This window comes from Trachemys scripta, chromosome 1 (assembly GCF_013100865.1).
Source record: "Trachemys scripta elegans isolate TJP31775 chromosome 1, CAS_Tse_1.0, whole genome shotgun sequence".
In the NCBI taxonomy this organism is placed as follows: Eukaryota; Metazoa; Chordata; order Testudines; family Emydidae; genus Trachemys; species Trachemys scripta.
The window spans coordinates 186,509,280-186,522,523 of NC_048298.1; the positions used below are offsets into that span (position 1 = coordinate 186,509,280).

The 13,244-nt window shown below is 38.6% G+C and overlaps 1 protein-coding gene across 2 annotated transcripts in view; it reads right to left on the minus strand.

The window, feature by feature from the left end:
• Positions 1 to 2,101: 2,101 nt before the first annotated feature.
• RCAN1 (regulator of calcineurin 1) overlaps positions 2,102 to 13,244 on the minus strand; it is a 72,985-nt gene continuing 61,842 nt past the window's right edge. For both annotated transcript variants that reach the window (XM_034752435.1, XM_034752444.1), the window contains exons 2-4: positions 10,855 to 11,028; positions 8,675 to 8,834; positions 2,102 to 5,492 (exon numbers count right to left, since the gene is read on the minus strand). In XM_034752435.1, coding sequence (XP_034608326.1) covers positions 5,320 to 5,492; positions 8,675 to 8,834; positions 10,855 to 11,028 — 507 coding nt within the window. In that variant the 3' untranslated portion in view covers positions 2,102 to 5,319. The remainder of the gene's footprint in view (positions 5,493 to 8,674; positions 8,835 to 10,854; positions 11,029 to 13,244) is intronic.

Below are 13,244 nucleotides of genomic sequence, written 5' to 3' on the forward strand. Positions count from 1 at the left end.
TTTGACAGAAATCGGTAGGAGATAGGTTGCAAATGGACAGATCGTGCATTGCTGGTGCAAAATGAAAAAAAGAAGGTGGCATTTGTGTGTGTTTGCAGGGAGAATTCAATGTAATACCAAAAGTAATAATAGCCCTGTTGCAACCAGACCTAGTAGACTGCATGAAGAGGGTGCTACCATTTTGGGAGAAAAAGAAAATACAAGGAACAGCCAACTATATGGCAGAAAGACTGAAGGATAAAACATAAGGAACAAATTAGGGAGCTATATTTTTATAGGTTACAAAAGTAGACCGAAGGTCAACAGAAGGGCAAGCGATAAATAACTTTTCCTGTTACTTTGAAGTTAAAGAATATAATTATTCATGGGGTCAGAATTTGCTAGCACAAAAAAGCAATGGGATGAAGACAAGGACTGAAGAGTTTTGACTAGATATAAAAATGTTCTACTGCTCCTCCATGCTACCCTGTCTATATACAAACTCCAAAAAGGAAGTGCTAGGACATCAAAATATCATGGTTTCGAAGCCATGTCTTTTGTGGGAAAAGAGAGGAGCTTCAGGCCTTAAAAAGTGACCAGGGGAGTCTCCCCTAAGCTTCATGGAGCCTCAATCTGCTGGAAGTCCAAAGAGCTGTAGGGAAAGCATTCTATGGAGAATAGCTGCTTCCTGGATCCCCCCCACTCCAAGAGCCTGCTGAGGCTGAAAGAGTAGGTGGGCAAAGTGTCCACTGCTTTGTGACAAGCGAGGGTGTGCTGCTTCAGCTCCACACCCTTCCTGCCCATTCATGGCACTTGATGCCCCTTTCATTGCTTTGCTTCTCTCCCAACCAGTGGAGATGAGCACTGGGGACCATAACAGCCAGGCAGTTAGACCGACAGAGGTGGTAGGGCTCCATTATTTTAGATACTTAGATACCGATTAGAGGGGACAAGTTAATGAAGTAGGCCCCAATGCTGTAGCCATTGTTCAAGCAATGGGAGTTCTGTAAGTACAGAGATTGCAGGACTCGATTTTTAAGTAAAACATCCTGCAATATACAGGGGATTAGACTGGATGATGTGAAACCTCTTTCTGGCTCCGCTACCCACTAGCATGATATACAACATTCTGTAATTTATTTTCAGTGTTAATATGGGTCAGTGACTTGCATTTTTACAAACAATACATGAATTATACTAAATATAATTTGTTTATGTGATAATTTTAAAATGATTAACAATTTTGGAACACTGGAGCTAATCCAAGATTGTAATAAAAATGGAAGATGAAACATAAGCCCCAAAAACCTAGTATTTTGAAATTCAGTTCTGCATGGATAAAGTAGCATTCTACCCATTACTTTATTATTCTGATTATTTTGGGACTCCTAGGTGCAACTGGAATACAAACAAATTATAGATAGAGAGCTTCAACTTTAACAGAACTTGCTTTGCTAAGACATTGCTTCTAGCACAATGCAGAATATAGTTTATCTATGCAGGCAAGTACTGTAGCTGGGATTTTTAAAGGACATGAGAAATTCATTGGTGGTTAGGCTTAAAAATAATTTTTGCCCTATGCATTTTTGGACTCGTCTTGACTATGAGTAAGGGCCGTATTCTGTTAACACTTAAGGCACCGCACACAGCCCATCTGTACCAATTTCATTAGAATGAACACACGTTGGTAACCATTCTTATATGCATGTGATTTCTTGAATGGAGAGTATCATTTTCATTTTTCTGGAGTTTCATAACAGTGGGCGGGACTCTTATAAAACAGACAATAAGCAAAACAGAGTGGAATTAGCCAAACACAGCAGCTTCCATGTATTTTTTTACCTAAAAAGTGAACCGGCTTAGGGAGGTATGCGAGTTAAAGCAGACTGGTCCAATTAATTCTATAGTTGGAGTTGTACTTTCTGATCAAGAGCCAAATTATTTCCTCAGATGTGTATAAGTGGCTTCCATTGAATCTAACTAGAGATGCTTGTCTGTATTAGAGGCAGAACGTTGCTACACACAATAAATATAAATAATGCCAATTGTAAGATACTGATACATCACAGAGTTTCTATGCAGAAGGCAATGTAAAAGACTGACTAACACGGACATCAACAACTTCTTTCTCCACATCTTTATTTTACAATAGAAGAATTCTTGCCCTGGGTTAAGAGGTGGCCCTTTAATGCATTTTGCATGCCTCGTAACGTTTTGTAACGACTAGGCTTGCTGGCTAAGTACATGAAACTATTCAAATGTTGACACTATGAAAAATGTAATAAAATCAGAGTTTTTAAAGAGATTAAACAATGTTGTAAAAGACTATCAAACTGGATTCTCCCCCCTCCGTCCCCGGTAATTAATAAAATTAAATTTGGCTGGCAAGGATGTGAGCGTACCAAGTAAGCTGGGACAAAGTCCTTATCCTGACATAAGTATATTTTTGGATGCTTGAAGTTTAAGCATTTTTACACCAAAATCTTTAATTATTGCTTCATGCATAAACAACACCATGACATTTATAAGTAGACAATCCAAATATTTTAATTTAAATGTCCCATACTATACAATCTTATAAAATACCAGTTTGTCTTAACATAACAGCTGTTATTTTCATACAGAAACAGAGTGACCCATACACCACATTGGTGCTAAGAGAACAGACATTGGCCAGGATACACAACCTGGGGCCAGACAGCAAGATGGGCAGTTACCATCCAGCAATCTGTGTTCACAAATACAGTTGGGAGTAGCAGACACTGCAGCCAGCCCAAATCATTCATAGTTCTGATTCTGAATGACTACCTTCAGCCTCCATCATGCAGAATGGATCAATGTGTACCAATATTCAAAATCATGTCACTGTTTGTTTTACATTCTCTTTTCTATTGAAGATAAGTGATGCATCTTGGCAGTCCCATAGAGGCAACAGTAACAGCACCTAGTGTCCAGGTCTATGCTGGTAGCAGAAGAGGAGGTGGAGGAGAATGCTACAGAAATTAGGCCAAAGATTTTGTGCTGAATGAAGGGCAAATATAAAACATCTGCATCAAATCTAGCAGCAGTGTCTTGGGCTACATGAGAAGCCTTAGAAAGCTATACTAGAGACATTTGTGTACTTCGATGTTTCTCTAGTTTGGTCATTGTATCCTGCACTTAAAATATAAAAAGAACAAAGAATGTCATGCATTGCAGTCTGATGTTTACACTTCAGTAACACAAAAGTAGCTCGTGTGCCCCTGTATTTATACACTATATGAAATCAGCAGTAAAACAGAGCCTGACCTAAAGCTATGCTGGGTGACATTCTACACCTGCAAACTTTGTATCAAATAGCATAACATACACGGGGAGAGCGTATCTCTCTCTCTCTGTCACAGATAGGAACCAAAAGTCAGCATCAGTCTGTGTGCATGCATACGTACTGTAAGTCTAATCCATGAGAATAAGGCCCTACAACTTCAGACTATTACTGAGGTTTAACAGGTTTCTGTTCTCTTTGGTCACAGTAACATTGTGTGTCTTGGTCAGCACAATGGTAGGCTTTTAGTAGTGTGGAGTCTATACTGTATCATCAGTTGGAATGATTGTACAAATTCAGCAGTACATACAGTATTGTATTCTTTATAATATTTGTTCTATTTCTACTCCAAAGTGTATTATGTTGGGCCTCCAAGCCAACATTAACTACAAATGGCACATAATAATGCATATCATTTTAATGCAACAACAGCTACAATGCTCATCCCGAGCCTAGTCCTACTACTAATGAAGCTAATGGCAAAGTTCTCACTGACTTCAAAAAGAGGATCAAGGTTTTTAGAAATAAAGACATGACTGAACCCCCAAAATAACTCTCCTTCTAAAAGAGAAACATGTCCTCCCCCAACAGTATATTTTTGTCAATATATTAGTGTATTTTTAAAAAGTATTAAAATTTTCCAAAGTTAGAATCTCCATTTTAAAAGCAGATTCTTGGAAACACTTGAACTGGTATAGCATGTATTTGTTTGTTATGTAAACATGACAGAAAGCTTGTACATCATTCACCACTGTCCTTAAAACAGTACCCAAACCAAACACAATGAAAGCTTGTCTGTTCCCACAGCAAGCCATCACCTGAACTGGTAAAGCATGCATTATTACTTGGTACTAAGCATTTTTAAATGCCAGCTTGTTTTGGAAACAAAGCCAAAAGAGAATACATACTTATTGGACAGACACAGCTATTAGAAAAAAATACAAGTGTTCAGCTAGTATAACAATCCCATCACAAATTAATGGGGAAAAGGCACTCCATCCCTCTCAAATATACCACACATCTGTCATCTATTTCACATCATGTGTGTTGAATCACTGTTAAAATGTGTAACTGCACCAGCTAAAATGTACAAGTTAATGTAAAGAGTAATACAGCTCAGGTTATCTTCCATTGCCATACTTCTCACTGAAAACTGTACACTGCTGTGAAGATACAGTACTAGCTTTATTTATGTTTAAGAATTTTGTTTTTCAAAAGGAGAAAATCAAAATAATTGAACCAGTATTACTTAAAAACATATAACTTAAAGTTTAAATAATTTAAAATCCACTTGAACAGTTTTCCTATTGCACAATTTTTTCCATAACTTTGCTAGACAAAACCCCACATAAGCATTTAATAACAGATTAAAATTTTAAAAGCACAAATTATATTGCACCAAAATAAGGTGCTACATAAATTGTATGTCCACTGGAAACTGAGTACCAATAAAACATACATACAGTAAGAGACCCAGGATGCTGAGAGATAAGCATTGAAGACAACTTCCCAGATTTCAAAAAGCGTGAAGTGAGAAACTATATAGAAAATAATGCAAAGTTATTTTTGAACATCAGTAACACACATGCACAAAACAACCTAACATAAGAAAAATGTTTACAATTCCCATATCTTTAAACCCTCTCAGTATCACATGTACTTCACATATGTTTAGCCTATGAATTAGAGGCATATCATGTGAGATAGAACAAAGAAAGCTTTCCCCATCTGTTTTATAATGGAACAGCCTAGGATTCCTTAAAAAGGTATCTTCAGCATATCAATTCTTTCTCAAAATGCCTTTTTCTGATCACCCTAACTCTGATCTGGAAGTTGATTTTAGGTTCCATACATATTAACCAATGTGCAGCATTAAAAACAACGAGAAAACTTCCAGTGTTTTTCTGAGTAACATTACATTGGAATTTCTCCTACTACTGCTGCAGCCACTGCCACCAAAATTGTGACCTGACACTTCCATAGTAAGCATTTTTCTTGTATACGTCTACTTGAAACCCTTGAAAGTTAGAATTACTTCAACTTAAATGAGTAGGAGTATACTCCGGCCTTCTTGTCTGAATAATTTTTGGTTTGGGTTTCTTCGTGCCTTCCTCTTCCTCCTCCACTTCATTTTCCTGGTCACTCTCACATACGTGGACAACAACACTGGGAGTAGTGTCAGTTGCAGCATGGAGTTCATATTTTTCCCCTGAAAGTTAGAACATTAGCAAAACTGGTCAAAAAGGCTCCATTCTACACAGTAAGCACAGAACATATAGTCTAAATTTAAAGAAAAACAAATAAGAGCTTGCAAATGGTATACTACTGACAAGGCAGTCTGAAGCTAAAGTCCAACAGGTCAACTTTGGCAGCAACACTTTCACAGATTGTAGCAAAACCAACACCAAACGTTTTAGTCTCCATTTTCAAAGACTGATGCTCAGCTACTTTGCACATACAACTGCACATACGACTACATGTGTTCATATGAATGCAGGGCCGGCTCCAGGCACCAGCCGACCAAGCACGTGCTAGGGACGGCACCTTGGGGCAGGGCGGCGCTCGATTTATTTATTTGGATTCGGCGGCGCTCGGAGGCGGGGGCAGGGGCTTCAGGCAGTGCGGTGCTCGGAAGGGCAGGGGCTGGCATGGTGCGGCGCTTGGAGGGGCGGGGGCTTCGGGTTGCGTGGTGCTGGGATTTTGGCGGTGCTCGTGGCCGGTGTGTACGTGTGTGTGTACGTGTGTGTACACAGCGGGGCGGCGCTCTTCTTTTTTGCCTGGGGCGGCAAAAAAGTTAGAGCCAGGCCAGTATGAATGTATGGGTATTCACAGTCAGTCATGTGTCGTAGCTAGCTACTTGTGTGCATAAATGATATCCATTTGCGCATGCAGTTGTGGTTTCTCAGCATGCAAATTTTATACACTCATCTTTGATAAGCAAGCCTTTTTTAGTGTATCATCTAATCAGAACCAGAGGTTTAGAAGGGACTACAAGGGTCATCTACCTCTAACCCCCTGCCAATATGCAGGATTTGTTGTGTCTAAACCATCCAAGACAGATGGCTATCCAGCCTCCTTTAGAAAACCTCCAGTGAAGGAATTTTCATTAAGTAGTTTGTTCCACTGTCCTACTGTTCTTACAGTCAGGAAGTACTTCCTGAGGTTTAATAAAAATCTTCTATGCTGCAGTTTGAACCCATTGCCTCTTGTCCTACCCTCTGTGGCAAAAGAGACATCTTTTCTCCTTCTTTTTTATGGCAGCCTTTCAAGTATTTGAAGACTGCAGTCATGTTCTCACATCATCTACACTTTTCCAAACTAAACATACCCAGTTCCTTCAGCCCTTGCTCATATGGCTTGCATTCCAGCCCTTTGATTATCTTTGTCGCTTGCCTCTGGATCCTTTCCAGTTTCTCTATATCCTTTCTATACAGCAGTGACCAAAACTGGACATACAGCTCCAGGTGAAGACTAACCAGCACCAAGTAGAGTGGTACTATCACCTCCTGCAACTTGCATGCTACGCCTCTGTTATTGCAACCCAAAATTGCATTTGCTTTTTTTGCAACAGTGCATTGTTCACTCATGTTAAGGTTGTGATCCAACACAACTACCAGATCTTCTCAGCAGTGCTGCTGCCAAGCCAGTTATCCCCTGTTCTATATTTGTGCATATGGTTTTTCTTCCCAAAGTATAGCCCCTTACATTTGTCTTCATTGAATTTCATTTTGTTGTTCATAACCCAATTCTCCAATTTATCAAGATCCCTTTGAATTTTAGCTCTAGCCTCCAAAGTGTTTGCAGCTCTACCAGGTTTGTCTCATCTGCAAAATTTGAACAGTATGATCAAATCTGACCATTCAGGAAAACTGTCCATCTCCATACAATGAAGATTTAAAACCACAGAAGCAGATTTTTTTCCAAGGCTTCCACTGGCAGAAGTTAGATATGGTTTTGATCAGCAAAACCTAAAGGGCTGAATTCTGCCCTGGGATTCCTGTGTAATAACAGAATTGGCTAGAAGGGATTTTACAACATTTAAATATGTTGTGTTATAATTTTGTTATGTCCATTGATTAGTCATTTGACAGTGTCCATCAGAAACAACTCTACAATTTATTATTTTCAAATACTTTTTCGGTAGGAGAGGGAGGTAGGGGAAAGAAACCAGCACTCATATTTCTAAATGTGTTCCATCGGTCACTTTTTCTTCTGTTCCACTCAATTTGGTATGTTTTATCCTCATGCTTTTAAGACCTCAGTATCTTAGCTGTTGCATCACCATGCAAATTGTGGTGCTTGAGACATCAGCTATTTTAGGGAACCAAAGAGCAAGCCAGCCTGGATAGTGTCCCTTGCACAGTTTTTCCCAAACAGTTCTACAAAGAACTGATGAGAGCTCCCACAGAACGAAGAAGGGATTCTGTCTCCAGCTCTGCAGATAAATGGGAGCCAGGCTCTTAGACCTTCCTCTATTCCCCTCTGCCACTGACTCACTGTATAATAAGTCACTTATCCTCTCTGAATTCAAAAAAACCTCTATCAAATGAATACAACACAACAACATCACAGTGGTGTGAGACTTAATATGCGCAACATCTGCAAACCCTCTGATGAAAGTAGCTAAAGATATGTAAATTATTAATTTACTGTCAGATGGTTGAACAACAGCAACAGTGTTTAAGAAAAAGTAGTAGTTATATATACCTCTACTCTGATATAACGCGACCCGATACAATATGAATTCGGATATAACGCGGTAAAGCAGCACTCCGGGGGAGGGGTAAGGGGGGGTAGGGCTGTGCGCTCTTGCAGATCAAAGCAAGTTCAATAGAACGCGGTTTCACCTATAACACGGTAAGATTTTTTGGCTCCTGAGGACAGCGTTATATCGGGGTAGAGGTGTAGTTAAAATATAAATATTTTACAAGTTTCGTTTTATTTCTGGGGAAACGTACGTTAGAGTTACAATTTTATTTTAAATCTTGGCATAAAAAAAGTAAGTAACTTTGCTAAAACTATTGGCTGGTCAAACCTAATTAAAACATTTAGAAAAATGAGTAGTATGCATTATGTAAGGTCATGACCTTCATGAGATTAGCAAGTTGTAATGCAATTCATGCTGTATGGTTCAGCAAGAATGTTTTGTTCTGGCAAGGATATTCCTATGGACATTTTTATCTTTTTGATACAAAAAAAAGTGATTTCAGAAAACAATCTTTGACATAAAAAAAACTTCAGAGTGTTTTCTATAGTTAGTAATTTAATTGATAATGAACAGATATCTTGGGGGGGGTGGGGGGGGAAAGCTTTTTGAATTATTACTAGTATTCCAAGTCATTTTTTACTCAAGCACAAGTATTAAAACTTTAAGCTCAAAATCCTTCTTACCTGGCCCTAGCTTGGAGATAGCATAGAGAAGGTCATAGTTAATGACTGGCGTAGCATCTTCTACTTGTTTCCAACCAACAGGAGGAGAGGCTGGAGGTGAAATCAAAAACTGTTTGTCTGGTTTTGGTGGAGCCAAACGCGAGCTTCCAATGTGCAAAGTCTGGGAGAATAAAACAAACGATTAACTATTACTTTTAACTTTCCATTAATCAGTCATTTACATAGAATTTAAAGTTTGAACAGATATCGTACTACAACAAGCACTGAAGGTGGCAGTATGTAACCATGTGTGATAACATATCAGACATACAAATTAAAAACCACCATGCTGACAAAACATGCAGGGAAATGTGCACATCTGCTTTTTTCCCCCGTTTTTGTTTTAATATATAGTTATTTCATCAGAGAAAAATCTGCTCCTAAAAGACCAAAATAGAGGGAAATTAAACAGGGACTGTAAGATCTAATGATAAATGGTGTTGAAACTTATTACCACAAGAGGTGAAAATTCCAGAAGGTATATAAATAAACTGGCTCCTTCAGGATTGTCCCTAAGGACATTTGAAACAAACACAAAGGATACAAAGATGAAAGGGACACGCAGATTGATTTTCCCCATTAAAGTTTTAAAAGGGGTGCCTAATGATAGCAGCCGAAAGTGCACACATTTTCAGAACTGAGGTACAGTTAGAGATCTCCTTGGTCTTTCCTACACTCAGAAATCCAGCAATCAGTGACCCACTGACCACCCATATAGGTGCACTAGTGGAAATCCGTAAGCGTAAATAAGAGTATGCAGGGGTTTGCACCAACCAGTGCAACCATACAGGTTTTAGAAAGTATTGACCAGAAATCAGTGTAGCTGTATATACTGGTACAGACCACTGCACACCCTTGACTATATTTAGGAATCACTGCCAATGCAGCTCCCCAGACCATGTCTGCTGAATCAGGGCTATTTTTGAGAATAGACAAGATTTAACTTCCAAGCCAGTGTTATTTGCATCTCTGTATAACAATCAGAGCAGTGTTTTCTTTACAACTCCACAGACATCAGGTTTGCTGAGAACCCACTCCATGCTACAAGAACGGTGCTCAAGAATGTAAGCTCTGACTGAAGAAAAATTACATTTCTAACTGTTATGATTGCAAAGAGCACCAAACATTAACCAAGTGTAAACTATGCAGGTATGTGTAAGAGTTTGTGTGCATAGCCAAAACAATTGGTCATCTCAAAGGGGAGTTAACTTATCAAATGATTACCTTATCTAATATTACAAGTTAATTCCCTAATATCATTTACTATTAAGTTGCTTTATGTAGTGTAGTTGGGTCCCAGGATATTAAAGATAAGGTGGGTGAGGTAATATCTTTTATTGGACCAACTTATGTTGGTGAAAGAGACAAGCTTTCAAGCCATACATAGCTCTTCTTCAGGTCAATGGTACTCCAAGTATCACAGCTAAGTGCAAGGTGGAACAGATTGTTTAGCATAAATTGTTAGCACATATTCTATTCTAAGGGATCATTCAAGGTACAGTGGCCTGTTAACACCTTTGCAGTCATAGGACAAAAAAAGAGGACTTAGTGGGTTACATTTCATTGTAATAAGCCATGGCTCAAAAAGCTTTGGTCCAATAAAAGATATTACTTCATCCACCTTGTCTCTCTATTTAGTTTCTTATAATTTTGGCAGAAACCTCCAGCTAACACATTTATCCAACATAATTCCCACACCTTCCCCCAAGTGCCAAAGCTCTAACTGTCACTACTCAAGCTGCCAACTATGTTGTCAGTACAAATCCCTGTAGCATCTTTAAAAATATTAAACACCTCAAACTAAACTAATTAACACAAGGGACAATACTAGTACAGTAAAAACTTTTAAAATCTGGCATGTTGGGGTAATGGAGGGGGAGGGCGAGTGCCGGTAAGTGAAAAATGCTGGTTAAGAAAAAGGGAGTTTGGGTGCGGGTTCCCATTGGTTCCCAGCCAATGGGAGCTGTGGAGCCAGTGGACAGGGTGGGGGCATCGTGCAGAGCCGTCTGCTGGGCCTCCGCCTAGAAGTAGCCAGGACAGGTCGCTGCTTGGAAGAGCCTCCCGAGGTAAGCGCCCCCCCCCGGATCCTGTTTTTATGGCAAAATGATTACATTTATACAGAAATGCTTGGTAAAACATACCTGAGCAAAATACAGTTTTATTTCCTTTCCAAGAAATTCTGTCTTATGTAGCTGGATTCTAGCATCTGCTGCTGATAAAGGGTTGCTGAAGTTTATTCGTACTCTTTTGAAGCTCTTAAAATACTGAAAGGTGATATCTTTGTCATATGTTCTAAAGAGAGATTCAAATTTGGCCTGTAAAAAAAAAAAAAAAAAAACATATATTTTTTTTACAAAACAAGCCATGTACATGCCACATCCCTTTTTTCTTGTAATTTATTCTCACTCCCTCAAGGACAACTGGTGATTATGATGGTTAATAGCGGCATGCTAAAATATTTTAGTAGAGAATACAGTAAGCCATTCAAAATAAACCAATCATCATTTATTTACAACATAGCAGCTGCTTTTTTCTTGCTGAAATAATACTGCCTTCAAGGTAGAAGAAAAGATTACAAAAAAGTTAAATATGTTGCATGTCTACTGACTTCTGTCTCAATTTTGTGGCATACAAAAAAAGGTCTATTCACAAGTGATGAAAATCATGGAGTTTTAATTGCTTGGTTTAGTTTATATAGAAATATCGATAAAAAGCAGGCAAAGTAAAGTGAGGGTCAGAAGTCCTTACTCAAGTAAAACGCCTGTTCAGTAGACATGAAAACTGAATATTGTGCTGTACTAAACTGTGCTTATTTTTAAGGTAACCAGACACCTCAGTAATGTTATGACATATGAAAACTATTTTTTGTACTTGCTTTTAATTTAGGGAAATGAAGTGTGGTTAAGGAAACTTCAGTTATAATGAGACACAGTAATTCTGTAACACCCTCCATCTATGGATCTCAAAGACCTTTACAAATGAAGACTCAACTCCTTTAGTAAAGGAAGTATTGTTCTAATTACGCAGACATGGAAACAGAGGTGAGGGCCTTGCCCGAGGTTAAAACAGTACATTTGTTGCAGAGTGGGAACAGAACCCAGCCCTTCTGACTCTGAAACCTTGTACTTTTATCGCTGTTGGCCCAATGACTTAGCCATCCTATCCGGATGACAGTACAAGAGTAAGTCCATCAAAAGTTGGCAGTTTTCACTGACTATTTGCGTAAGGCCTTGGCTACACTGGCGCTTTACAGTGCTGCAACTTGCTGCACTCAGAAAAAACACCCCCCTGAGCGCAGCGAGTGCAGCGCTGTAAAGCGCCAGTGTAATCAGTGCCTGCAGCGCTGCACGCTCGCTCGCAGTGCTGCAAGCTATTCCCCTTGGAGAGGTGGAGTACATACAGCGCTGTGAAGTCCTGAGTGTAGCCAAGCCCGCACTAATGTTTGAGCTTTTAGAGCACATGGGGCAGCTATCCAAACCAAACTCAGCTATTTTTACATTATTTATGAAGAATGTTTCCATTTTTACTTCAGGGTGCTGAGGGGAGGGGAAGGGAAAAATGAGTCTATGGCTGGCATGCTTGCTGTTTCAGATTTATTTTAAGCACAATGACTCGCTATGTACAGCCCTTAGTAGTAAGTTATGTTTTATGTATTGACATTTTGTATGTTACTAATTCACAGAATCTTACTGATCAGAATGTTCTGACTTCATGTTCATCTTTCAACTGCATTCAGTCTAATCACTGAGTTTTGGATAAGACTACATAGAAGGGTATAAAAAAATAGCGTAATAAATTGTTTTCTTGAACACTTAATTTCATTATTCTCTTATATAAACCTTTGGTTATAATTTTTATTTAAGCTAAGTGTGGTTCTAACTCACATCTTGCTACTGCTATCCCACGACTCTAAGTAACAAATATTTATTAGACAAAAGCCAAATATTTCATGAATGCATGTTAACTCAAAACTGTCCTGTCTCTTGTTGGGCTATACTTAGTGTTCTAATAAAAGCAAGTTGTATGTAAACTCCAAGTAGTTTTAATACAATTCTCAAGAATAGAACCCTTAGCACAAGAATTACTTGTTATTGTTAGCCTTCTACACTGGAAAGAAAGCTGCTTTGTATTTCTGAAATCTAAGCCTTTATTTATCTTTTTTCTAGATTACACTACGTGGTGCACTAATATCTCATTCATATCTATTCAGAAAAACAGTTTGGTCTATAATTCAGAATTCATATGCATCACTAAACCTTTGGAGACCTTCTGCATGATTAATGAAATGTATGGTATCTTCAATTTTATGTTAGCCAAAAAGAAAAATCTGTAGTATTATAAAAGGATCACTTCACAGATCCAACTTCCAGATGAAATCAGATGTTAGCATCAGTGTCTACTCATAAAATTCAATTGTTTTGTGCCTAACAGGTGTCTTAAGACAGCTAATCAATAATTCACTGCTGTAAGTCCAACATTTATGTGTTTGTTACTCCTTCATTCTCATCAGTTATATAACTGGAGTGATTGT